The 26678-nt window shown below is 36.1% G+C and overlaps 3 protein-coding genes across 5 annotated transcripts; all 3 read right to left on the reverse strand.

Annotated features, from left to right (window-relative positions):
* Window positions 1-5873: 5873 nt before the first annotated feature.
* Window positions 5874-7073, reverse strand: LOC137748062 (F-box protein CPR1-like). Its single transcript, XM_068488160.1, has one exon. The coding sequence runs from the start codon at window positions 7071-7073 to the stop codon at window positions 5874-5876; it is 1200 nt and encodes a 399-aa protein (XP_068344261.1).
* A 3465-nt stretch (window positions 7074-10538) lies between these two features.
* LOC137748064 (F-box protein CPR1-like) lies at window positions 10539-11642 on the reverse strand. The gene has a single exon (XM_068488161.1). It carries the CDS (start codon window positions 11640-11642, stop codon window positions 10539-10541), a length of 1104 nt encoding a protein of 367 aa, XP_068344262.1.
* A 2954-nt stretch (window positions 11643-14596) lies between these two features.
* Window positions 14597-22782, reverse strand: LOC137747138 (protein LNK2). 3 transcript variants are annotated; one of them, XM_068487165.1, is made up of 9 exons: window positions 22379-22782; window positions 20708-20996; window positions 18733-18862; window positions 17912-18227; window positions 17728-17814; window positions 16411-17130; window positions 16158-16315; window positions 15031-15434; window positions 14597-14920 (listed from the first exon to the last, which is right to left on the reverse strand). In XM_068487165.1, exons 1-8 carry the CDS (start codon window positions 22400-22402, stop codon window positions 15062-15064), a joined length of 2097 nt encoding a protein of 698 aa, XP_068343266.1. In that variant the 5' UTR covers window positions 22403-22782; the 3' UTR covers window positions 14597-14920; window positions 15031-15061. The 3 variants fall into 3 exon arrangements, with proteins under 3 accessions (XP_068343266.1, XP_068343267.1, XP_068343265.1); XM_068487166.1 differs by having other exon boundaries at window positions 14597-15434; window positions 17912-18021; window positions 18100-18227; window positions 22379-22781; XM_068487164.1 differs by having other exon boundaries at window positions 14597-15434; window positions 22379-22781.
* Between the last annotated feature and the right edge of the window lie 3896 nt (window positions 22783-26678).

The following is a 26678-nucleotide window of genomic DNA, read 5'->3' on the forward strand; positions in this document are numbered from 1 at the left end:
ATGGAGTAATTTTATTTGATTTTTGACTATACAAAATTGATAACAAAAAGGATTGATGTGTAAATTTTTGTATGTGAATACAATTTTCTTTGTAAAAGTGAAAGCTAAGTTCAAGTAAATTGCGGAGAATCGAGCTTTAGTAAAAAAATGGCTAGTCTATTCATAATTTTCGACTCCTTATTAAGAATAACCCATTTTATTGAAATAGGTTTGATCCATGAGTTTAGGATTATTATTTCTTTTTGTTATTATTTCTTCTTCTACATGCTTTAAACCCGATTCATAACTTTTTCTTATAATCAACCCATGTCACATACTAACTGTATTATGTTTTTGTACATTTTACCCTATATTATGCAGGTGAGTTTATGTTAATTTTAGTACTTTGTTGGAAGCTATTAGAAAGATTGAAAATTAAGAAAAGAATAGATGGAAAATTAAAAAAAAAAAAAAAATTAACAGTAGGGTGCAAATTGACTAATTTTGAGAGTTGAGGGGGGAAATTGGCCAAATTAAAGTTCAGGGGGGGAATTGACTAATTATGAGAGTTGAGGGGGGAAATTGGCCAAAATTAAAGTTCAGGGGGGAAATTGGCCAATGGTCACAAGTTCAGGGGGGGAATTGATAATATACCCTATTAATTTTGCTATGTAAATTCTCATCTAATTGGATATGATTTTTTTTGCATCATAGGTAAAATCGTTTTATTCTGAATTTCTTTTCTTTGATTGATTTTGGTGTGTTTGCAGCACCCATTGTCAGATTTTGAGATCAACGGGTCAGCTCACTGCTGCGGTCGATGTTGGGGAAGGTGATGCGATGTTAGAAATTAGGTTGCGAATAGGTTCTTTGACCAATCACCAATGTTCTTATTAATGCTGGTGCATTTGTGCTCGCAATCAAAAAGGTTGTTTGAATGTCTGTGTTTCTGTGTTTCTTCTTTGAATGCAATTACAATTCTGAGTTTGTATTTGTTGCAACTTTGAGGAGTTAAGTTGTTATTGCACTGATTATGTGTAATGTTTTATGGGCTTTAGGATCCACAGATGGCTACTCATGTGAGTGAGAGATTTACAGAGACTAAGGGCTGGTTTGGTATTGCTGTGCTTTGAAAAAAAGCTGATTCTGCTGTGCTGTGAGAATAAGCGGCTGTGAAATAAAGCAGCAGAGTGTTTGGTAAACTTTTTTGTAAAAGTGCTTTTGAAAAAAAAAACAGTATTATAGTGTTTGGTAAACCTTTATGTAAAGCAGATGTGAAAAAAGCCGATTTTTCAAAGCTGGGTTTTGCAGCTTCTTGTTTTTGGCTTTTTTTCACCCAAAACTGTGAAAAAAAACTGAAGTTGAATGTTTACCAAACACAAAAACAACTCCCAGCTTTTTTTGATACCAGCTTTTTTCATAATCACCTCAGTACCAAACCAGGTCTAACTGGTTCAAGGTAAAGCCATATTTTTGTCATATCTCAATATGTCTTATGCTACTAAGAAATGAGCTCTCCTCTGGCATTCTGGACAATTGGAAATTAGGTTTTATGATTTTATGTTTTAATTGCCGATTCAATTATGATCACTTTAGCAGGTTTTGTCACTTAAATCTGTAGATTTTGAAAGAGGATGCCAACGGGTAGGTTGGAGAGCAGTCATTTTCTGTATAAGTTTTCCGTCACCAAATATAGGTTGGAGAGCATGATCATTTTCTGTTTGCACATCGCAATGTTTGTTTTGAGTACTTCTCACGCCGTTGAGGCACAAATGTCTTCCTGCATTAGTTAATTTTCTTTATATCAAAATTGAATAAATTTAATTTTCCTTTCTATCAAATGTATTAATGTAATTGTGATTGAAGTTTGTTTATGTCTGCTTTCCAAGATTTATTTTTTGGTTACTAGATGTCTTACTCCGTTTTTGAGTGCTTTTTAGTTAACTGAAAGAATGCTTTTCATTCTTTGGTTTTCAGGACTTCATTTACTCTTTACAAGTCAACCCCACAATAAAAAAGTACAAAAGAAGCGAAGATTTGAGGTAATTTTTGCTCTAACTTCTTTGGATTTTATATTCTGGGTTAATTATCAACCAGTTTCTGTTACTAGATTGAGAATTGTAATTTGGTACCACTGCTGCCACCTGCCACTTGAGTTTTCACATCCTAATGGCACAAAATGGTAATTTTAAATTCTAGGTTATGGGTAAGGTATTTGGAGGCACAAAGTCTTTTCAGCCACTGAACTAAGTTTCAAAATATTTTTTCGCGTAGCTTAAATTAATCTAAAATATAATTAGAATACAAAAGAAAAAAAAAAAAAAAAAAAAAAAAAACTTGGTTCTCTTTATCTCATTGTTTCTTGGGTAATTTTCTAGAAATGAGGTTGAAAGGTTGCACCACTTCTTTGCTCGATATATATGCACATCCTTATAATATTTACACTAAATAAAGCAAAGAAACATCATGATATTGCTAATGGATTTGCTATGTTTTGGAATTTCAGGAATTTCGATTGTTGGAGGGAGAAGTTGGTTTTTTGGCATTTTCAGGTATGTAATTATGTACCCTGTTTTTTATTCAAGCCCTATTTTAAATGTATGATTGGTTTGTGTGAAATGAATGAAAAAGAGAGTTAGAATTCCCTGTTTTGGATTTTGAAAAAGAGAGTTAAAAATGTATAAGGATGTCCATTTTATATACCCTGTTTTGGATCACTGTGTGTGTTATTTGAAAAGGAGAGACATGAATGATCGGTGTGTGTGTTATTTGTTCAAGGAGACAACCTTATTTGGATTTTCTCGCAAGCCTATTTTATATACCCTGTTTTTATTCAAAGGCTGCTGCCGTTTGAATATGATTTGTGAAAACGTGCTATAATCAACAATTTGCATGAAAAACAGATTTCACTTTGTTTTCTTCACTCAAGGTGCTTTTCAACGATGTTTCTAAGCTATGATTTTCATTACTGTTCTGTAAGTTAGTGCTATTGAATTTGCTATGTTTGTGATTTTTAGAAATTTGGATCGTTGGAGGGAGCACTTGGCCCCTTGCCTTTTGAGGTATATTATTTATGGTGATTTTGCGACTGTTGTTACATTTTTTTTCATGCACGTTGGGACTAGATTTGCCTATATAATTGTGGCATCCTTTGACTATGTATGATAACGGTGGAATGTGTAATTGCTATCTCTTAAGTTGGTATAATGTTAATGGTTTGCAGATGCTTAGCAGACTATCAATAAAATTGCTATCGATGAAATTGGGAAAGAAACTTGGGGAGATAATGTTAATTGTTTGCAGATGCTTAGGAGACTCTGAAACTACTTAAATTTTATATATTGAGCTGCATAAAGTCCACTAACATACGCAACCAGAGTCAGATTACCACCCTTAGGTGGTGGTATTATCTTTGCAATGGATTTAAAGTGGGGATTTAGAAATCTAATAATAGAACTGAATTATATGTTCCATGCTTTTCGTTTTCATTTTGGGTTAAAAGGTTGGAGCTTTGGATTGGGATTTTCCTTTATTAAACTATAATTTTGTGCTTAGGAGGCTATATGAAACTGCTTAATTTTTTTTTAAACGTTTTACTTTTTTTTCACTGTAATCTGTTTTGTTAAAGGTAATGATAAAGATTTATCAATTCTGTTTGTTTGGGGGGTTTATGGTCAGAACCCTGATGAGACCTTCAGTGTGAAAGGCTTTTGGTTTCATAAGTCACAACAAATTGAATACCAAATGAATAAAAATCTGGCCATAAATGCACCACTTCTTTACTCCATATTTATGCACATATCTTCCAATATATATGCACTGATGAGACCTTAAGGAGGTTACGATATGTTTCCTAATTATTAAACAAACCAAGATAACTTAACAAGTTAAGTTCGATATCAGGCTCAATTGTAGGTTGCCTTTAATTATTATATCTGTATAAGAAACATTAGCTTATATGTGCACTAAGTAAACTAAGGTCATCTATTATAAGTCTCCCTATGTCTTCGATCTCTTTACAGTGTTTTTTGTGTCTGATTGGTTTTCCCCCTATATTTCCCTATGTTTTCTATCACTTTATATGTGCACTAATTAATTTGATCAGTGTGTGTGTATTATTTGTGTCTAATTGGTGTTGGGTATTTTCCAATTTGGGGTCTTTATTTACTTAGTGTGCAATACAATGTCTTATCTGGTTAGTAGGATGTCTGATATCTGATCCAATCTGGTTCTGTAGATATGCTGAATAAGTACGGACTGTTTGCTGATTTAGTTGCATATCGAGTATCTAGAGATTGTCTTTTATCAGTAGATGATTAATTGTATATGTAATGCCCCTTAGTAGAAGGAAATTAAGGTGCATTAACAAGAAAAATCAAGATAATGTGTACACAAGTGGATTAGTTTTTTTGCTGTCGGTGTCCAACCTGATGCAAGCATCTTTTGAAGTGTGTAATATCTTTTGAATTGTATATAAAAACCAAGCTGCTTATCTTACCGACCCCGTTCACTCATCTATCCCTCCGTTCATTCAGGATAATGTTTAATTTATTCAGGTTAAATGTATGTTATTCATGCAGTTAAGGCTGGTGCATTCAAGTCCCGCGGCAACGTGCGGGCATATTTACTAGTATTAGACCATAAGAGGGGGAGTAGGGTTGCTATATTCAAGCTCTCTTTTTTTTTTTATTTGAATTGGATTTCATTTTTTTTTTTATAGGTTGATCATCATACATCATTCGTGAGAAGTGGGATGGTGAGTTGTTTGTAAAAAATGTGTTTTTATTTAGTTCATTGCAGATTCTTATTCTTTTATTTAGTTCACCATTCATGCTTTTAAAGATAAGAAGTGCAATGCTCTCTCATATGTTAGTTTTGGGAGACAAAGTTTTGAGCTTTCTGCATTAAATGTCCTGTTTTCGGGACAAAATTTGGTGTTTTAAGATGTCATGAACAAATGGTTGTTGCCTAGGTTTTGTGTTGTTTCGAATTTACTTGAGATCCTCACTTGATATATTCTTACTTCTCCCAATTTCATGAGCAGAAGAAGATGAAAATCGAAGATCTTCGACGTTCCCACAAATGCCTAAGTTATTCTGGTGAACGAAGATCTAGAGTTCAAGTTTGTACATCTGATTCTCACAGGCTAGATGGATGGAGAAAATCAGCAGGAACTTATTCACTGTCATACAAGGTATACTTGAATCAAAATCTATTTTGTTATGCATTCGAAAGTGTTCCTGTTTTATGGGGCCACAACTTTACTTCCAGATAACGCAGTGATCCATCTAATCATGTCATTTGTTGTGACTGTTTTTATTTCAATCAGTTTGACTGCCCTTCTAACCCTTGAATAAGCAATGCTCAGTTGAATGTATAAGAAAGCCAAATTGCTTATCTTATCGACCTCGTTCACTCATGTGTTCCTGTGTTCATTTATGATTGTGTTGAATTTATTCAAGTTAAATGTGTCTTATTCATGCAGTTACGCCTGAAACAATTGGTTCCCGCTACAACGCACGGGCTTATTATCTAGTTGCCAACTAAAGAACATGGGATAGTATTATTATTATTAGGTGCAAGAAACTAGAAGCAGATCATCAATTCAGTACTGTTTAAAGAACCAAAAAGCCTCAATTACCATTGGGTGCCGAATTTTTATTTTTTTGAAGGAAAGCAAGAAACAGGGAGGGAATAAAATGAAGAGTACTACAGCAAAATATAAATTGGAGGGAACATCTGGGAAGAAAAAAAGGGGATAAGAAGAAATTAAATTGATTTTATGATGGATATTAATTAGTATAAAATTAATTATGAGAATGTCATATCTGAAAAAAATGATAAAAGACTATATTTAAACTTGCCACATTGCGAGTTTTGAGTGAATTGTAGTGTCACTCAATATTGGCGTTTTCCTCCACTACTGGATCAAGAATCCCTTCTTGACGTTTTCCTTTGTTAGAGGGAGAGGTGCTCCTCTGAACAATAACAGGGTCGCCATCAAGAAGGCAAAGGCTCCGCGTGCAAATGGTTGCGGTGAAATTAACATCGTCGTGTAGACCACCAATTTCAACTTGTTTCCAACTTTTTTTCTCTAAATCAAACCAAACAAACTTTCTTAAGTCTATCTGCACAAGAACACTTTCACCATTCTTTGAGAGCATCACGGGTTTCCAAAACCAAGGATTAAACACATTGGCCCGCGCAATCGAATAAAGCAGGGTCCAAGATCCATGTTCCTTCATAATCCAACCATCTCTGGTGCGCCAACGAACAGCACATAGCGAGTCTCCCAAGACCTCTAAACTCCAAAAATCACCATCCCTATCAACCGGCGGGTTGGGAAACCAGTGATATTTCTCACTGGCAAGCTCAAAGGTGACAACATAGAATTTTTTATCTAATACGTTATATGCCTGCCAACTTAGAGCACCGTTCGAAAACACGATCTCACTTAAAGCGAAATGCAACTCATCACGAGGCATGTTTTTTGTCTTTCTCCATGAGTTGGATTTTAGGCTATAAATTTGATATTGGTGCACAACAATATTCATGTCCCAATTAACCAAAAACCTTGCAATTCCCAAAAGTTTATAGTCGTCGTTTGCTGAATCATACCCGAATCCATAGCGACAGTGCAATGTATCTGACGATGGAGGCTGCTCAAACGTTGGGGAGGGTATCTTTTTGAACTTGTGAATTGACGGATTCCACAAAACAATTTCCTCGACCCTGTCCGGCGTCTCGGTGCGAATGCAAATTATCCCATTGGATGAGACCAACGTGTAAGGAAAAGGATTCCGGCCTTCTACGTCTTGCAGAGGCGACTGCCCGATTCCCATGGCTCGTTCTATAGTACCGTCGTTGTAAATATTAGAGAACTTCAACTCACTCCCGTCGTGGTAAACACTTGCAGATACTAAAAGAGAGCCAAAAGAGTTGGTTTGGATGGAGCGTTGGAGATGGGATTTGATAAAGCTTTTGTCATGGATGGTAGCATTCCAAGATTTGGAAACACACGAGCATCGTAACAAGTCCTCGGGCGGGAGCCGTAAAAGGATTTCAAAGATCAGCTCCGGTGGGAACTCCGCCATGGTTGAGACTTGCAGAATTCTTGTAGGTTTAGTATTAAGCTTCCTTTGTGCGTGGGTTTTTATGGTTTCGCTTCACTTGATTTTTCAATGTGTTACACCACGTGTCTCTATACAAGTAGTGAGATTCTTGTGTTAAAAAACAATAACATAAAAAAATAAAATTTCCCATCGCTTATATAATAACCACCTGTGTTACGTGCACAAGAAAAAATTTCTCCAAATTTTGGGAGAAGTAAGCCACTAGTCTTTCATATGTTGTGGAACTTTGATCGCTTACGGAAAACTTTTCTTCAACCTCGCCTGGTCAAGGCACATTACAAGCATTATGAAATATAAAAATTCTCAAAATTAATATTATTATAAAAAAAAGTTGTTAGTCTTAATTTCATCAGCAATGTGATTATGTAAATTTTAGTATATTATATACAGGAATCCTATCAGATGTAGAAGATTCTTCCTTGTACAACTTGTATTACTTGGTGTTCAAGTTTTTCTTTTGCTTATTAATATAAACAAAGGCACAAAACTCACGAATTCCTCAAGCCTTTCTATCTTCTCTACTTGTCGTATGTTGTCTCCTTCTATTTTCCCTCAATAAAATAGGATTAGAACACACGATCACAACACATTATCAGCCCCCTCGTTGTGCCAAGGAACTGAAGGATTTGGGAAAAGGGGATCTTCTACAACACTTGAAAGCTTTCATCGTTTCCATCCAATATAGGTTCTTCTAAAAGACGAAATCAAAGTTTTATAAGCCTTAATAATGTAAAAGTATTCACCATGGCACATGAACTTTTTTTTTGCCTATGTGTGAGTACGAAGAAAAACAAGAACATAGAACCAAGAATATGTGTGAGTACGAAGAAAAACAAGAACATAGAACCAAGAATCGGAATTTTAATACCCTAATTTGCGTGTGAACCGCGACCCGTAGCAGTCAAGCCGCGCCGGCCAAGCCACGGCTTGGAGCATTTCCAACAGTGCTGCCCTACCAAACCCAAATCCAAACGCGCGTAACGAATACGTTTTCTAGTCGTCCCCAACCTCTCGATCCCCTGCAATTTTATCTATTTCCCAATGATTTTCCTGCCTCCGACGACGTCATGCAGTCTTCTTGAACTTCGAGAAATTGTTTCCATCATGGAAACACGAGATTCCAGATGAATCTTGAACGGATTCTATCCTCGAAAGTCGAGATGCCTTCGTCGAAATTTTTTTGTGTTTTCCACCGACGTCTGCCGTAATTGCAGACCTACAACAGCCGATTCATTGACAAATAAGAAGATACCATCGTCCAAGTTGACGACTTTGATGAATTTCCAGAAACACTAGCATCGGGTTTGGACCTGACCGTCGTGAACCATGCTCGTCGGAGTTAGGCTGCTCCGACAGTCATCCTTCTGGCGATTCTAAAGTTAAAACTTTTGGTTTGCGGTCCACTTTTTAAAACAATTTTGGCAGTTAAAGGGACTACACTACTACAATTTACAATTTCTAGTTTGACATTGTCGTGTTTTAAAAAAAAAAACTGGTTGTGTTGTAAGAATAAACAGTTATAAAATAAAGTTGTTGAGTGTTTAGTAAACATTTGTGTTTGTAACTTAGGGTTACAACATTATTGCTTGGAATCCAAGTATTAAACTTCGTGAATTGATACTTGATCTTATTGGTTGATTAACATAGTTATATTATGCATCTTTGAGTCATTGAATTGATTATTTGTTGTAATTATGGATTTGTGTTGGAAAACATTGTGATATATGTGAATGGCGACATGACAATCTCTCTTTAAATGGTTGACTTAAGTAGTTTGGAATCTAGTGAGCCATGCTCATTGAGTTCCATTGATTGATTGTGGAACTCTATGTTTCTTGCTAGTAATGCCTTCAGAAATTTCAAAGCTTAACATAAAGGTGAATTTGCGAATGGCTTGATCCTCTCGTTACGTAGTCAGTCTAACAAAAATGTTAGATGTAGCCATGAAATAAGAGGAAATGTATGTTATTGAACCGTTGGTTTGTCTTTGGTCATGTCTCGGAAGCAAGGCATGATAGTTGAATAGGACGTCACGTGTCGATCTTAGATGTATCTCTGGATCGCAACGTGACAGCTATATTGTCTCTCTCATTGTATGTCACATTTTTAATTACCTGGTCAATGATGACGTCTGTTCAACGAAAACAACAGAGTAACATGCAACCGTCGTCTGCTTAATGCCATAAATGACCAAAATTGTACTAGCATTCATCACCTCTATTCTCTTCATTCAACGAATATGATCCCTACGTTTGTTATAAAAAACATATATGGTACTGCGGAATGTTCATTTCTTTTTCTCTTCTGTGTCCTGTAGTAAAATTTATGTTTGATTTCTCAGCTGGAAGGCCTAACTGCTAAGGAACACCACCTCTTCTTGTTTCTCATTAGATGTGCTAGGCTCTGGAGGGCTATCAATTATTAATATAAACTAACATCTCTATTTCCCTTGGATTATCCATCTTTACTGTATGAGTACGTAGTGAAAAAAGCTTGTTAAAACCCTAATTAATGAAAGAGAAATCCAGAGCCTAGCACATGTGATTGAAGATTTTTTGTTGAACACTGCAGAAGAGCGTTAATTTACTTGTTTTCATTTTATGTGGATCTTTTTCTCTTTTTCTTAACAAAGAAACGAATTGATTATATTTGTTATACTGGAAAGGTACATAAGCAAAACTAGCAGATATAAAATCTTAATAACTGAATGATTCCAGTTTCAAGCCAGACTCACGAAACGAGATATGATTATGCGCAGAAGATCTTGTTCGTCATATTATTTTTTACACCTGATAATTTAGGCAAGAGAAATGGAAGATCTAATGCTGCTCGAAAAAAGAAATATCTTGATGCAAAAACTCAAAAAGAAAATTTGAAACAAGCTTATATTGGGGCCGAATTTGGTATGTTTGAGGTTCAAGCTTGCAGACCATTGCTTGCGAATTCAATTAAAGGCGCTGTGTTATAGCTTCATGAATATTACCAACTAAAGAAGATGGGATATTATTATTAGGTACAGGAAACTAGAAGAAGATCATCAATTCAGTACTTTTAGTAATGCGAAAACAACCCGAAACTCGTTCCTTTGGCCACTATGCAACCAAGTTGAAAGTTGAAACGACATAAATATATATATGTATGCATATATATATATATATATATATATATATATATATATATATATATATATATATCATTCTGTTGAATTTCTCAGCACAACTATCAACTTCATTGTATGTTTTGCACATAGTGTTGCCCTAAGTTAACAGAAAATAATTGATTACCGAGATTAGTTCGCATACAAGTTGAACCAGAAAAATACGTACCTTTCTTGTGCCAATTAACTACTTTTCTCCTAATTATTCCGATCATCTTCTGTTGCTCTGACTACTGGATCAAGTATCTCTTCTTGAAGTTTTCCCTCTCTTAGAGGGAGAGGGACTTGTTGCTCTCAACAATAATTGGGTCGCCATCAAGAAGACATAGGCTCCTCATGCAAATGGTATATATGAAATGAAGGTATAGACCTGCAGTTTCAACTTCTTTCCAACTATTTTTCACTAAATCAAACCAAGCAAACTTTTGTAAGTCATTCATCAGAAGAACACTTCCACCATTCTTTGAGAGCAGCACGGGTTCCCACCAACTAACCCAACTCATAGCGGCCTGCTCTATAGAATAAGGCAGGGTCCAAGATCCACGTTCCTTCATAATCCAAGCATCTATGGTGCGCAAACGAAAAATACATAGAGAGTCTCCCAAGACCTCTATATGCACATTCTCATCAACCGGGGTGGGAAACCAGTGATATTTCTTACTGGCAAGCTCAAAGGTCACAACATGCATTTTTATATCTAACATGTTCTGTGTCAGCCAACTTAGAGCACCGTTCGAAAACAGGATCCGACTTACAATCATATGAAACTCATCGCAAGGCATGTTTCTTATCTTTCTCCATGAGTTGGATTTTAGGCTATAAATTTGATATTGATGCATAGCCATATTAAAATTCGTAATTCCCAAAAGTTTATAGTCATCGTTTGTTGAATCATACCCGAATCCATAGCCGAGGTACATATGTTTATCTGATGATGGAGACTGCTCAAACGTTGGGGAGGGAATCTTTTTGAACTTTCGAATTGACGGATTCCACAAAACAAAATCCTCGTCCTCGTCCCTCTCGGTGCGAATGCAAATTATCCCATTGGATGAGACCAACGTGGAAGGAAAAGGAGTCTGGCTTTCTGCGTCTTGCAGAGGCGGCTGCTCCATTTTCATGGCTCGTTCTCTAGTACCGTCGTTGTAAATATCAGAGAACTTGAACAAACATTTCTTGCAAGAAAAAGTTGCAGATACAAAAAGAGAGCCAAAAGAATTGGTTTGGATGGAGCGTTGGAGATGGGATTTGATGAAGTTTTTGTCATGGATGGTAGTATTCCAAGCTTTGGAAACACATAAACATCGTAACAAGTCCTCAGGCGGGAGCCGTAAAAGGATTTCAAAGAGTAACTCCGGTGGGAACTCCCCCATGGTAAAGCTTGCAGAATTCTTGTAGGTTTAGGGTTAGGCGTCACTTGTGCGTGGGATTTTATGGTTTGGGTTGGCTTCCACCAATTACTCAAGTTTTGGGACAAGTAAGCCGCTAGACTTGCATACGTTATTATTTTTTGGCTTAAATGTTAGGTCTCTGTGTTTTAGTCATCAGGTCAATTTAGTCTTTATGTTTTCAATTTGGTTAATTTGGACATTGTGTTTATTTTCGTGAGCCAATTAATCATATTTTCATCTAATATCTGTAAAAAAATTCATAAATTATTATAAACTTAGTTATTAAATTATTTATTTGATTTAAAATATTTAAAAATAAATAAAATTTTAAAAAAAATCTCCTCCCAACTCTCCAACCTCCTCCCCAATGTTACTTCCTTCTCTTTTCTATGTGTTAACCTTAATAATTTTTCACATTGGAAGTTTTTTTTTCTTATATGTGTTATTTCTCATTGATTTGAATTTTTTTTTTGTAAAGACAAAAGGGTAATTATATCTCTTATAATTTTTCTTATGAATTTTTAACAGAAATTGAATGAAATGTCCTTAATTGGCTAAGATAAACACAAACACTAAATTAGCCAAATTGAAAACATGGAGACTAAATGGACCAAATGGCTATAACACATGGACCATTTGACATTTAAGCCTTCTTTTTTTTGAACAAACGGTGTTATCTAGACTAAGGGGAGATGATAAATTAAGCCTCACAATAGGCTAGCGATAATGTGGTTCAAATTCGCATTTGGCGAGAATCGAACCTAAGACTTCTCACTTATAAATAAAAAAACATACTAATAAACCGTAGTACTATTAGTTGCGCGTTTGTTTGCCCTTCTTAGCTTTCACTGGACTACACTAAACTAAATGGTAGTGTAATCCTGTGTTTGTTACACACGGGGACTAACTTTAATGAGACTCGCTCCGACTAAACCGGACTACAAGCTTCACTAGAGGGTCTTAGCAAGATCCCCCAAAATTGGGCGGACTGCTAAGCCCAACTCTGCAACGCTTCGCCCCTCCATTCTGCTCCTTCCTCGCCTCCTATAACCCTTTCAAACCTTGATCCCGCAAAACTCGAAACAAAAAAGCAAAACTTTTTCCAATTTTTCCCTTTTCAAAACCAAATCCAACTCCCAAAATTTGAACCCATAAAACCAAAAAACCGATAAACCCAACCATTATTCAACCCCTATCTCCCACCTTCGAGCCAATAACACATGCATCCTGCCCCCCAGCTAAAAATTCAATCCCTACCTCACACACGGAGGCAAAGAAAAAAACAAAGGGAACATCAAAGTAAGGAGCAACCTGGTACAGAGAACATGAGGGTGAAATAAGTGAGAAAAAAAGAGAGAGGGGAGGAAGACAGTGGCGGAGAAAACAATAGGAAAACATGATTCTAGAAAAGAACAAAAGAAAAAGTAGAAGGTTTTTTATATTAGCAACCCACAAAATGTTGAATGCATCTCACATTGAAATTTTAATATTAAATGATTTATTTATCGTACTATGCAATGACAATTTTGACCTTATCATGTTTTTAAAAAAAAAAAAAATCTAAATACACCCCAAATCACTTTTAACGTATTATTTATCTTCTTTAACTATCAAAATCCCTTTGACCCTCCATTGTTGAACAAAATCTTAACCAATGAAACTACAAACATGTTGATTGAGATAAATTACTTTTGACAAATGAAACATGAAATCGATGTTTCTGAAGCTTCACATGAGGTAAGACTTCATATTTTTTTTATTGCTTTAGTGATTTTGACGACATCAATAATTATTTAATCTTGCTTTTGCTGTGTTGTTCAAGCTTCTATGTTCGTATTCATCTTTTCGGGTTCACGAGGATTACATGAAAAATTAAACACCTAAAATTACCACCAAATATTAAAAACAGACAACATGAATTTTAATGGTGGATTGTGGAATTGAAAACAACCCACATTTTAAATCCTAGGCGGCATCTTTTGTCAAAATTTCAGTCAGCATTTTTTGTCCAAATTAAAAACTTTATAAGATTTGAGAAATGTGGGGTGTATAGAAAATATGGGGTGCATGTAGAAAATGTAAGGTGTATATTGAGAATGTGAGGTGTGAGGGTATTATGGGAAAGTATATGGAGTGTACTAAGATAATTTTTCATTGAAAAAGCAAATGTGGGGTGTATTAAGTATGTGGAGTTATTCAACAATTTGTGGGATACTAATATAATAAGCCAAAGTAGAAGTAATAATATAATATTAATAAATTTAAATTAAATTAATAATAAAATATTAATAGGTACAAATTAAATAATATAATATTTGAATCATGTTTCTTAGTCCGACACTACATCAAACGCTTCATTAAATCAGTCCAGTTTAATCTATTCCAATCCAGTCTAGCTTAGTCCTTGCTGCTAGTCCTGTTCAAAATAATCCAATGAAACAAACGCACCCTTATTGTACTTTAATTGCTTACGGAAACTTCTCTTCAACCTCCCTAGGTAAGGCCAAGTGAAAACATATATAATACTATTATAAAGGGGTAGTCCAAATTAATATTATTATATAAAAAAATATTATTGTTGAATTAATTTCCATGAAAAAGACAGAACTGCATTACACCTTAAAGGTTTGGGAGAGATTTTTAGTGTGTCTGAAACAAAGACTGGTGTTAGAAACTTATAAAAAAAAAAAATTCAATTAATTGTATTATGACACTTAACATATCAAGCCTATGTCACTAAAATATTCATTGAGGTTTGGGGATGCTTATCAAAATGGGCCACGACGACCTCTCGGTTTTGCCCATATACACCCTTAGGTTTTTAAGTTGCACCATTTAAGCCTTCTGTTTGTTTGGCTGTTTTAGATGCTGTTAAATAGTGGCTATGGAATCCATTTGGTGCTGAAGGTATAAAAGAATCTCAGTTCAGCTCTGGATTTATTTTCACCATCTGAACGTATATATTTCTTAAAAGCCGAAGAGAGGCGAAGAGACGGATCCAATGTGCACTGGCTCCCGCCCTTCGTACAAGAAAATATTACTTACACAGGTTTCAAGTATTGCCTTGAATATGTTTAAAGGAAACACACCAGCTAATCTTATGACACTAACTCTTGCAACGTGCATATATATATGCATGCAACCAGTTTTACAGAGCACAATGATTTACAGGACACTCCCCGTCGGTAATGACTGATGTCCGAGACTGAAGCTCCACAAACACTAAGACAACAACACAACAAAGCCTTTTCCCACGAACACTAAGACATCGAAAGAAAATCTCCACATTACCAGTAAATCCATACATCCATGTACGTGAAACGTCTTAAAGTATTAACAAGCATGGGAGAGATAAAGGAAGGAATTATACCCTTGTCGAATTCTGAGGCGCAAAGATTTGCTCACAGAGAAGCTTCAACCTTCACAGTTCCACCATGCGCTGGTGCCGGACCATTGTTCGATGCGTTTTCCGAGATATCCATCAAATGACTATTTTTAAACTGGTCCACAGAACCGGGATCAGCCGATGGGCAACAACTTTCAGATCCTTGGCGAGGAAAGCACTGCTTGATCTTCACACTGTCAGTAAAGCATTCATTTGACAAGTTCACTAAGCCTGCTGTCTTGCATTCACACGGCAACTTGGTAGGAGTAGGTGATTCAGATGCAACGGATTTTTTTCCGGATGAATCCAACGGTCTATGGAAGAGCAAATGAGCCACAGTTCGATCTATGGGATTGGTCTCTGTTTCCAAATCCGGTATCCCACCAAACCTACAATACCATAGGAATAACAGGAAAAGTGAGTGAAGAAACAATCACTAAAAACAAAATGTTTCTTAGCCCCAACCCAAATATAAAATTGACCGCAGTTTGTACACCACAAATAGATAGAGCAAAACAAAAGCTCGAACATTCAGCAATACAAAGGCTATCGAGTATAGTCAAGAAGATGTAATACATGAAGGACTGGAGTAGCTGTGAGTGTCTGTAGAAAGTTAATAGAAGATAAGAAATGTATACAGCATAAGGTAGTTTTCTTTATCAAATTTCCACGGACCAACCAACCTTTCCACCTTTGTCTCTGTACAAGAACCTGGCTGACCATTCCACTTTGGTGAAGATGTGAGTATTCAACACAATATCAATTGGCAATGTGGAGAGTCCCAAGATTTTTTTAAGCATTTAGATTGCATCCTTCGATATGAGATATTCTCAACACACAACCTCACATGGACCATTTTTATGGTTGACATGGCATATGTGGGACTATGGAGCATGCCGCGGACCGTATTAAAATATGAGCATCCAAGCCAAAAACAGTTGGCATGGAGAGGCCCAAGATCTTTTAAGCACGAATGCAAGAGTTCCATCTTTCGATGTGGGACGTGTAAAATCCATGAAGGCATTCAGCATACAAAGGATAACCAACACTTGCAAAATGAAAATGTAAATAAAAAAAAAAAAAACCTATGAGAACAAAGAAAGCTTTTTAACCTGTTATGACTATTGATTTCGTCCTTTGCAACAACTTCATCCTCATCCTTGCTAATTTTGTTTGAATTGCTAGTATCACTATTATAATGCCTCTGCACTGCACTTTGAGCCAACCGGAACAAGCTATCCCGTATGCAAAGCCTTATTTTGATGTCCAACTGTAGTGAAACATTGTTTTTCGGTTGTAACTAAATCCAAGTTATCTTACCAGGAAGAGAATCTACTTTGAAAGTGAACTTGAAAGTGAACATACCTTTGATACAATATCTTGAAGCCTATAAAGTATTGTATCCTCCGCTGAGTGATCATCAACTGCTGCAGAAACCATATCGGAATCATCTTGTTCTATGGATGAGTTTGGGTCCAGAGAAGGAAGAGTACTTAAGCCTTCAACTTCCAGATCAGCTCTCTCAAAGTGCTGAATTTGATTTTCCTGCGGACATTTTTGAGAGCTAGACTGAGTGGTACTAGAGATTTGATGACTAAGTTGTTGCTGTTGCTTCTGAATGGCAAGCATTGCCTGTAGTTGCTGCCGCCTCCTCAACTTTTCAATTTTTTCTTGAGGAGACATGGTTAGCGGCTTTGCAGAAGTATCTAATGACTTGTTTATAGTATTTGCCTTTCCAGGAGAAACTTCACAACCAGAAAACAAAATTTGATGCTTAAATTCCCCAGGCTGAATGTGAGATGACACATGCATAGATGGATTAGTGAGGTTCCCATACATAGACTGGGCCACACTTTTGTTTGAGATATGCTGGTAGGGTAAAGACTCGGGTCCTTGAAGCTGTCTCTTCTGACTGAGAGCTGCAGAAGGAGAAGATTGTACCATGAAGCGTTCCGATTGGTTTTCAAAATGTCCAGAAGGGGTTCTTGATGAAGGCCAAGTACCATAAAAATCTTGCACTGATTTCTCCTCATTTTCTTCCTCCAACTTTTTACGACACCTCATTAACTTTTTCTGCCTAGAAACCTGCATGTATGAAGGGAAAAACACTATAACCCATTTGAACGATGAATAAATACAAACTATAACAGTAGTTTGATACGTCGTCATCAGTAAAGTCTTTCCTCGAGGAAATTATGGTGTCAAAGGAAATGTTCAAAATATTACATAACCGTATGAATCCATAGAAGAATTAAAATATATCTTTAAAGTCAGACGGATAATTAGAATGATTATGACATTTCTACAATTGGTGTTAAGTACATCATTCTCTCTGAATGCGAGTCGATGAAATGTGAAAGTAGTACAATTTGATCTACATAGTAAGTAAAAGATTAATGATAGTACTCTAAATACCGCTGGCACCTAGGTTCTAAGGGGAAAACTCTGAAAAACACGATATAAGATGAAAACAACCATACTTTGACTAAGGATAACCAGGCTATGGACACTGCGCCTCTTTAACAATTTGGTTACTAATTACTCTACCTCCCAGCTAAACAGACTTTCATTACAAAAAATTGACACTCCGTTTACTTTTTACTTTCATAACTGATTTGCCTCATCACAGGACCTTGACATATCAGAACATAAGAGTAATAAAAAGAAAAAAAGTGGCAGTACCTTATCAGCTATTTCATTTGGGAAAGAAGAATTTTCAGCATTCAGGTAAGGATTTGTCAAAGTGCTTTTTCCTGTGTCCATATCTGACTGAAATTCAAATACAATTATGAGATCACTTGGCCTGCTTTATTAGGTGAAAGACATGACTACGCTATGGACTAATCATGTTTAGATTAACCCTTACCTGTTCCTTGTCCACAGGCTTACTTTTACCTGCAGCATATTCTACTTGATCAAGAGTGTCATGCACATTCTGCAGACCATGACCTGTAGAATAATCCATATTCCCATAGCCTGGGATGATCGACTGGTCATCTTTCTGGATATAGTCTGATTTAATTTCCAAATGCTCAGAAGCATTTGTTACCGCACCTGATGTGAAACTCTGTGAATCTGAAGATACAGGAAAGGCTTTGATTGGACTGTTAGTTGCATCTCTAGAAGACCATAGCTCTTCATTATTACCAAGACTTATGTTGCCAAATATAGTGTCATCATTGCTGCAAAATCATTAATAGTTTGAGACTACAGAGTCGGATGGATACTATTAATAGTATTTAAAAAAAAAAATGGAAAGTAGAATAATCTACGTAGAGGAATGGATAGAGGAGTATCATCACTTATTAATATTTATTTCATGGTCTGAAATTTTAATGCAATTTACTACTGTGTATTTTGCATATGGTGTACTTTCAGTTTGTGAACTTGTACATCAGCGGAAAAGGAAAAATGGGGTACTTGAAAGGAAAAAGGCCACAACCGTCGCGGAACAAACCTAATTTTTTTAGGCATGGGTGTTTAGAAACTACTGAGAAATAATGAAACTACACAATTAGTTTTCATTTAATTAGTTCTGCAGATCGTGCCAGCTTGTCAATTCTGAAAAGAATAAGACTGCGCTGCAATTTTTTTTGATAGGAAAAAATAATCATTTATGTCAGAATGTTCTCGAGTCAAATATGCTCCATTAACAATTAAAAAAAAAATGATGTCATTGTAAATTACCTGAAAATCTGATCAAGATCATCAAAACTTCCAATGTTAGCCCATCCGTAGTCAACAAGATCACCTTGTTCTTTACCTTCATTGGAGTTTTGAAAAATTTCACCATCTTTATCAAGTTGGATTCCCTCAGCTGTTAAAAAGGGTCAACATTTTATAAGAACCACAAATATTGTAAAATCCAGCTGAATAATATATAAGATGGATGAAAAATTCATCACTTCTATACAAGAACAACAGTCCCCTTCCCCAACACACAACAAATAAGGAGCTGCATTAACAGGGATTCCTTTATAATGCTTTGACAGCAGACACCATCAAGAAGCTAAAGGTTTATCCTACCAATTTAACTCCACATCCTCCCCTCTGTCCTCAAAGAGCCTTATGTTCTGTTCTAACCTAACACTCCGCATGAGAGAAAAATCAGCACATCTCTAGACTGAGCACCATTTTGCTATCCTCCTTCTGCCCAACAACCCTCCGACAATGATAAAAAAACAGATCCTTGGACCACTCACAAGTCACAAAAATAAAAACACCACCAACATGCAAGCCCAAATCTACCCAGTGAGTCAATGTAGAAAAAGTAGTCATAAGGCCTTCTTCTTTGGAACAATTTATTTCTAAAATCATTCCTCTAGCTCAATCCGATACTTAGACTCCTTCCTCATCTAACAAATCAGTCTCCTTAGTCATGCTCAAAATTGTGTTATTTAACTCACATCACCAGAAATTTTCTTATTACACACTTTCAGCTTGTTAAGCTCATTGCAATTTCTTTAGAAACTTAAAACCTTCTTTCAAAACAACTTAAAACCTTCCCATCCCTGAACTGAACACTCCAGCCACCATCTTTCAAAACAAGCCCTGAAAGACTTATGTTGCAACCACTAATCATCAAATCTAATCACAAGATGAATCCACCAGAACAGTATAACGGTTAGTCCAAAAACTAGGGTTGTCATCCAACATCCAGCTACTCCCTCTCCCAATCAAGTGCAAAAATGAATCTGTACAACTTAGAAACCAAACCTGTCATTAAAATTGGACAAGCAGATTGATTGTCCTGTAAGACCTACAGAAACTTCTCGGCCTCCCTAATCAGCCTGTCAAAAAACTTAATACTTCTACTCGCTTCTCCAATAATCATGTAGCAAACCATGCAGGTTCTATTGAACAACCAAAGGAAATGTGAGAGTGGGTATGTATGCATGCAGGCACAATTTATAGCTATTTCCTTATCATGTTGCTATTTAGCTTCTTTGTCATTTTTAGAAAGACCACATCCCACATTTTTTTTTCATTGAATACAAGTTCATGTTTTTGACTTCTAACTTCATTTTGTTGATCTAGCAAGTTAAAGACACATGGAAATCACCATGAATATTGTTTAAAGCATATATTCTACCAACATTATGCCACATCAACTCAATTAAAATCTCATATTAAACAATTGCACCACACTATCACTAATATTCGAATTTCAAGCAGTTCGATGCAATTGAGTTTTTCAGGTGATTTAACGAGTTAATCAGAGATAGTCTAATTGTGTTCACAACTTCATAGAAAAAAACTAATGGAAAGATTGACGTCCCAGAAAATAACAACACTTAACTAAAAAAGACTCAGCATTTAATAAACTATAAAGGTCCTAGGAAATAATAGAAGGACCAGTAGTAAATGGAGCTGAGATAAAGACCAACTTTTCAATAGGATACAATGAAGCATAACAAATTAACCTAAGCCTGAATAAAAACAATTGATTTCCATCGTCAATCAGAAATGTACATGGGTTAACTGACACTCAATTATCAATCCCCTCTGACCGGTCTCTTTGTGTGTTAGTTTGTCAGTGTTTGTTTCTCCAACATCTTATCCAAACCAAACTAAAGATGCTTTATGATTAAAATATAGATAAATAATAAATCTTAAATGAAGGTGATAATTTCAGTTAAGTTGTTGTTAGGTGCTTCAGTACCTATGCAATGTTGTTCACTTTTTGCAACATTAGATAATGATAAATCAGGCCACGAGTCCATTCCAAATTCAGAGGTAGAAATTCCTTCACCCATATCAAAATTGGAACTGCTTTCCAACTTTCTGTCTTGCAAGTCAATTTTGGACCCATGGATCTTCTGTTCAGTAGGCTTCATGGTGTGAGATTCTTGTTTCCATTCCTTCTTGTTGCAATAATCATCACTTGCCTCGTTATAAGGCACAATATGATCATCACTCTCACCTGCCTCACCCCATATTATGTTTGCAAGCTGCAAGAACAAAAGAACTTTAACATTAGCATGAGGGCATGCCAAGAACACTATTTAAATAGTATCGTTGAAAAGTTGGTATAAACTACTTAAATGATCACTGAAGGTAATAGAAGAAGATTCTGTCAGCTCGGTGGCTTATCACTTCTTGAGATTGCATAAATATCAGAGATATAGAGACAAAATCAATAACTGCATGAGGATTAATGTGCACTCATTGGACAACCACAAATCTTGAAGCTTCATGATCTTTTACAAATTTGGACATGACTTCCACCATCCTGAAGGTTAAAACCCAAAAGAAAAGCATGCAACTTCGCAAATTTGAATGGAGAACAAAATGCTAACATTATCCAAGCACATTTGCATGAGAAACATGCTCATTGCATTCAAGCATTTACACACCTGATAAGCCTACATCCCTTTTCCCAAACATATGCCAATTCTGCAGTTCCACAATACAGCTTTCGTAGTTTTCATTGTTGTTTATGTGTTCTATAACTACCACAGTGTGTGTAACAGCCTTCGAGACAGTGCTTTATAGCTTTCAAGACTAAGACTTTATTAGTATTTTTTTTTCCTTGTACCTTCTTCACTCTTATATTTTCCAGTTACAGTATAGAAACCCTAACGAAACACATTTTCCATAGAACTCCATATAACCCCTAAAGCTCAATATTTCCTGCATAACTTCCACTTCGAGCAACATCAATTCTGAAAATGTTGTTTATCCGGTCTTCATTTCATTTCACTTTAATGAACCCTAGTTCTGCCCGATTCTGGTTTCTTCGCCTTGCTTTCACTCCACCAAGGACCTATGTCACCATCATGTATAATCACTTTATCCCCTACTTTTGATGACTACATGCTCGTATCCTCATACTAACAAGCAGTGACTCCAATACAAATTCAAATTGGCATTCCAAACACCTTAACAACATAACTGATATTCCGTTTGTTCAACAACTAAACCGCCTTCGGAACTGTTCATTCTTGGATTCTCTCCATTGTGCTTCAATCGTTTTACAAAAATATAGTCGAAAATCTAATCAACTTATTTCGCAAATTTCTCACTGAGTTCAAAGTTTACTAACAACCATTTCTTTAGCTCGGTTTCTCATTGGCTAAATTGTAACACAAATTCAAGAAATATAACTATTTGACTCTTGTTTTTGGTGAATAAACCCAAATTGATCACCAAAAACACACAGAAATTCACCTAAAATTCAACAATAGCAACGGAAACTCATATCTTTTCACTCAAAAACCAAAGAAAAATTCAAAATTTTAATCATTAACGCAACAAATTTAAATGTTTTAATCTTATTGCTTAATAATCCAAAAAATATTGCGAAGAAGAAGAAGAAGAAGAAAAGGCACACCTCCTCGTCGTTCCAATCAAACATCTCTGAAGAAGCCACAGTTAATCGCAAAACCGAAACCGAATTCAGATCGACGCACACAGTTTGGTCCACACATCGCCAAGAAACTTCACACTGTCAGCATCCAATCAAACCTTCCAACACGCACAGAGATGAAGAGAGAGACAGAGAGAGAGAGTGAAAGAGCAGAAGCACAGCCCTTCGGAGCTAGAGAGAGAGAGAGAGAGAGAGAGAGAGCCTTCGAGAGCATGGCAGAGAAGCGGAGTCGGATTTGTGGTGCGTGGACCCGAAGTCACGTGAGCCTCACGTGAACGGGTGAATTTTGGGGACACGAGTGACGGGGAAGCGTATCTAAACTCGTGGTCAGAGAGAGGGGTGATCTAATGCTGCGACCTGATTGGCCGGAGGACTTTTCGAGGTCCGGTTTTTCACTTGCACTTGCATTTCGCACCGGTTTTAATTATTTTAATTTGGTTTGTGGTGGACGCTGGGTCTGGAGGTCGCTTTCGAAAGTGGGGCTGGATTGAACCGAAGCCACTATTTTTGCCCACGGGCTCTTTCGATTTTGGAGTGGGTGGGGTGGGTGGGTCATTGTGGGCTGGGATTTTAATTGGGTGATTTCGGGTTGTGATTCAAACATGATTGAAATTTCTATTTTAAGAAACACTCCATCTCTTCTTTTGTCTATTACGACTTTCCCTTGCACTACTTTTAGCTTCACCTGCAATTGAGAGATTTTAAATTTGAATTTCGTAAATAATGAGTTTGTAATTAATTTATTATCTTATTCTTTTAAATATATCAGTTTATAAGAAATATATATATATATCATTTAAGTGGCGTTATTTGTTTATTTATTTATTTATGACAAAAATGATAAAGTGTTTCATTATTAAGAACAACCAAATACAAGAAGTGCCTGATGGGTACAATTTTAGTGGCGCTATGTATAATATAAATGATTGTCATGTATTCAAATAGTAACTAATTATCCTATTAGATGGTACTCACGGTATAAGAGTATTTTCTTATAGAGCGAGCATGTACCAATTGAATGGTTTTATTTCAAAGTCCAACAATAAAAATTTTAAACTATAATAAATAACATACAAAGAAATGATTTTGCATAGACCGCCGAATTTTTCATCTGAATTTGGTTTGAATTCGGTGTAGTTAACATAAATATATAATGTTTATCGATATTTAAAATCTGATAATTTAATTATGATTTGAATCCGATATGTGCTAACCTAACAAACCAATTATTGATTTTAGTTGATCTGGTCCAATTATAAATCAATTTTAAGGAGCCATGTTAGTTCCTTAAGGTCCCTTTTGTTACACATCTTTAAGTGGGTCTAGGCTGATTGAGTCAAATCTCTACATCTTCATCATGGTATGTGACTCACTGAGTTGTTACTTGTTGAGGTATTGGTCTTTGACCCTTTATGTAACATTCTATATCGACCAACGGAGAGGGGGTAATGTGCCTTATATGTACATGCCCACCTCCATATAGCACGGGGCCCTTTGGAAGCTCACTGGCTTCGGATTCCATCAGAACTCCGAAGTTAAGTGAGTTTAGGCTAGAGCAATCCTATGATTGGTGACCCACTGGGAAGTTACTCGTGAGTTCCCAAAAACAAAACCATAAGGGCATGGCCCAAAGTGGACAATATCGTTCTACGGCAGAGCTGGTATGGGATGTGACACCTTATTTGTTTGAAATTTTGAATGATGCAAAATTGAAAATGTAATACATATGAATTCTGGTATGTTGGTTACTTGCTTAATATGAAAATATGGAAATGTTTTGAATATGAGTGTGTTGATATGTCATGATAGGATTTTTACCACCTACAAAAGTAGAAGTAAAAACACTTAAAAATACTAGCAAGAGAACAAGATAATTGTAGTATAGATGGCTCAAGTAAGGTTGTTCTCCACATGAATTATTTGAAACCATTTATGTAAAAATTAAATCTTAATTAATTACTTAAAACAAAGTTTAGAAAAAGCTGATTTTAGAATTAAAAATAATAAAAACGAATTTTAATTAACCATTTTAAGGAAATCAATTTGAAAGTACACGGTTTTTAAAAATCAAATTTTAAAAGCACTAGGTTCCGCTATCACCTTAACAATCCTATATAGTTTTGCCAATTACTTATGAATTACAAGTGCAACTTTGAAGATTAGGTTTTCCTAATGCATATTCTACTTGTGGCATTCAAGATGGAACGTATATCAAATATGTAATCCGTCTGTGACATTCAGATCAACATGCATGACTCATTACGTTTTGTGAAAACCCTTTGAAAAACCCTGAACCCTTAAGACGTGGCATCTGCCCACAAGAAGCATTCCTCAATTTTCGAGTCATGGCATCTGCACTAAGACGTGGCATCCGATTATTTATTTAAACATCCTAATGATCAAGAAGCATTAGACACAAATACAATTTAAGCATAGTGATTAATATTTCAAAATATGGAAGCACAATAACATAAACAATTGAATAAAAGACTACATATTCATGCTAAGGCTAGTGGCCTTGCCCTAGCAAAAGAGAATTAATTATGTAAAATCATAAAGCAAAATATCATTAAGAAAAGGATAGAAAATACCCTGTAAAATAAAGTTTAATCGTCAAAAGATCTCTAAGTCCAGTTCTCCAAATTGATGTGTAGAGGAACCTAATGGCTAGGTATCTACAAATTAAAATCTTTCATTGCAAAGATCTTCTAAAAACTAAGAAACAAAATAAAATAAAAGAAACTACGAACTGTTGTAGCCTATTTTATTTGACAGGGTTAAGGGGGCCGGTGGCATGGAGAAGAGAGAGTGAGAGAGATGTGTTTGTAGAATTGTAGGGGAATGTGTGTGTTATCCCTTCTATATAGTGCCTTTATTTATAGTAGTAAAATGAGAGAAGATATTCCTTCATCCCCAAGGAATACAAGATGTAATAGGAAATGATAACTAGAATTAAATCTAATCTAAGATTTACACAATCACACTTAAACTAGGAATGTTTACAACACTTCCCCTTGAGTGTGTAAATACTTAAGGTAGATTTAGCATCATGCAGAAGTTGAGGAAGTCGACTCGTCGACACTGATTCCAAGGAAAAACGCTTATTCTCAATAAGTTACGAACTTGCATAAGTAAATAAGTCTTACTGAAAAAACCCTAAGGCTATGGCAAAAACCCGAGTAGGGACAAAATCCATAGTCTAAGGAAAAATGCATGAGAAATGCAAAGTCAAAAGGAACATCTACAGGATGTCATCAGGGATATAACCAGCCCAATGTGGGCACCTCGTTAAAACCTAGTCAGCTAGCAAAAGTCCAGTGGAAAAAATGCTCCTAATCGTAGAGAAAAAAAGTACATTAAGATCAAACAAGTATCTTCAGGATACTCCCCCTAAGTTTGACACAATTCCAAAGAGAAATAGCAATGTTACAACTCAGAAAGTTTACGCATAACAATTCTATGAACAAGCTTCTGAAACATCGTCTTCGACAGTGATTTGGTGAAGAGGTCGGCCAAATTGCCTTGTGAACGGATTTGCGTGACTTCAATATTCTAATTCTCTTGTTGTTGATGTGAAAAGAAGAACTTCGACGCAATGTGCTTGGTGTTGTCTACTTTGATGTAACATTTCTTAAGCTGTTCAATGCATGCTGTGTTGTCTTCAAAGATCGTCGTCGGGACATCAATGGTGGGATAAAGATCGCAGGAGCTTCGAATATGGCCCACAACTACTCTCAACCAAAAGCATTCTCGAGTTGCTTCATGTAAGCTGAGAATTTCAACATGGTTGGACGAAGTGGCAACTAAGGTATGTTTAGTTGACCTCCAAGAGATTGCGATGCCTCCAACGATAAAGACATAACTTGTTTGAGAACACACTTTGTGCGGATCAGATAAGTATCTTGCGTTGGCATAACCAACAAGGTGAGAATCGACTTGAGAAGCAAGGATTGCGGCATCACTCGAGGATCCATAGGGATAGAACAAGCCCAAATCCATAGTACCCTTAAGGTAACAGAAGATGTCTTTCACGCCAGTCCAGTGTCTGCATGTTGTTGCATTACTGTATCTTGCCAAAAGATTAACAGTGAACAAGATGTTGGGTCTAGTGCATTGAGCTAAGTACAGTAAAGCGTCTATTGCACTTAGATAAGGAACTTCAGGCTCCAAAATCTCTTCATCATCCCCCTTCGGACGGAAGAGATCTCATTTTGCATCTAGCGATCGAACGACCATAGGAGTACTCGAAAGCTTCGCTTTATCC

This window comes from Pyrus communis, chromosome 10 (genome assembly GCF_963583255.1).
Source record: "Pyrus communis chromosome 10, drPyrComm1.1, whole genome shotgun sequence".
Taxonomy (NCBI): Eukaryota; Viridiplantae; Streptophyta; class Magnoliopsida; order Rosales; family Rosaceae; genus Pyrus; species Pyrus communis.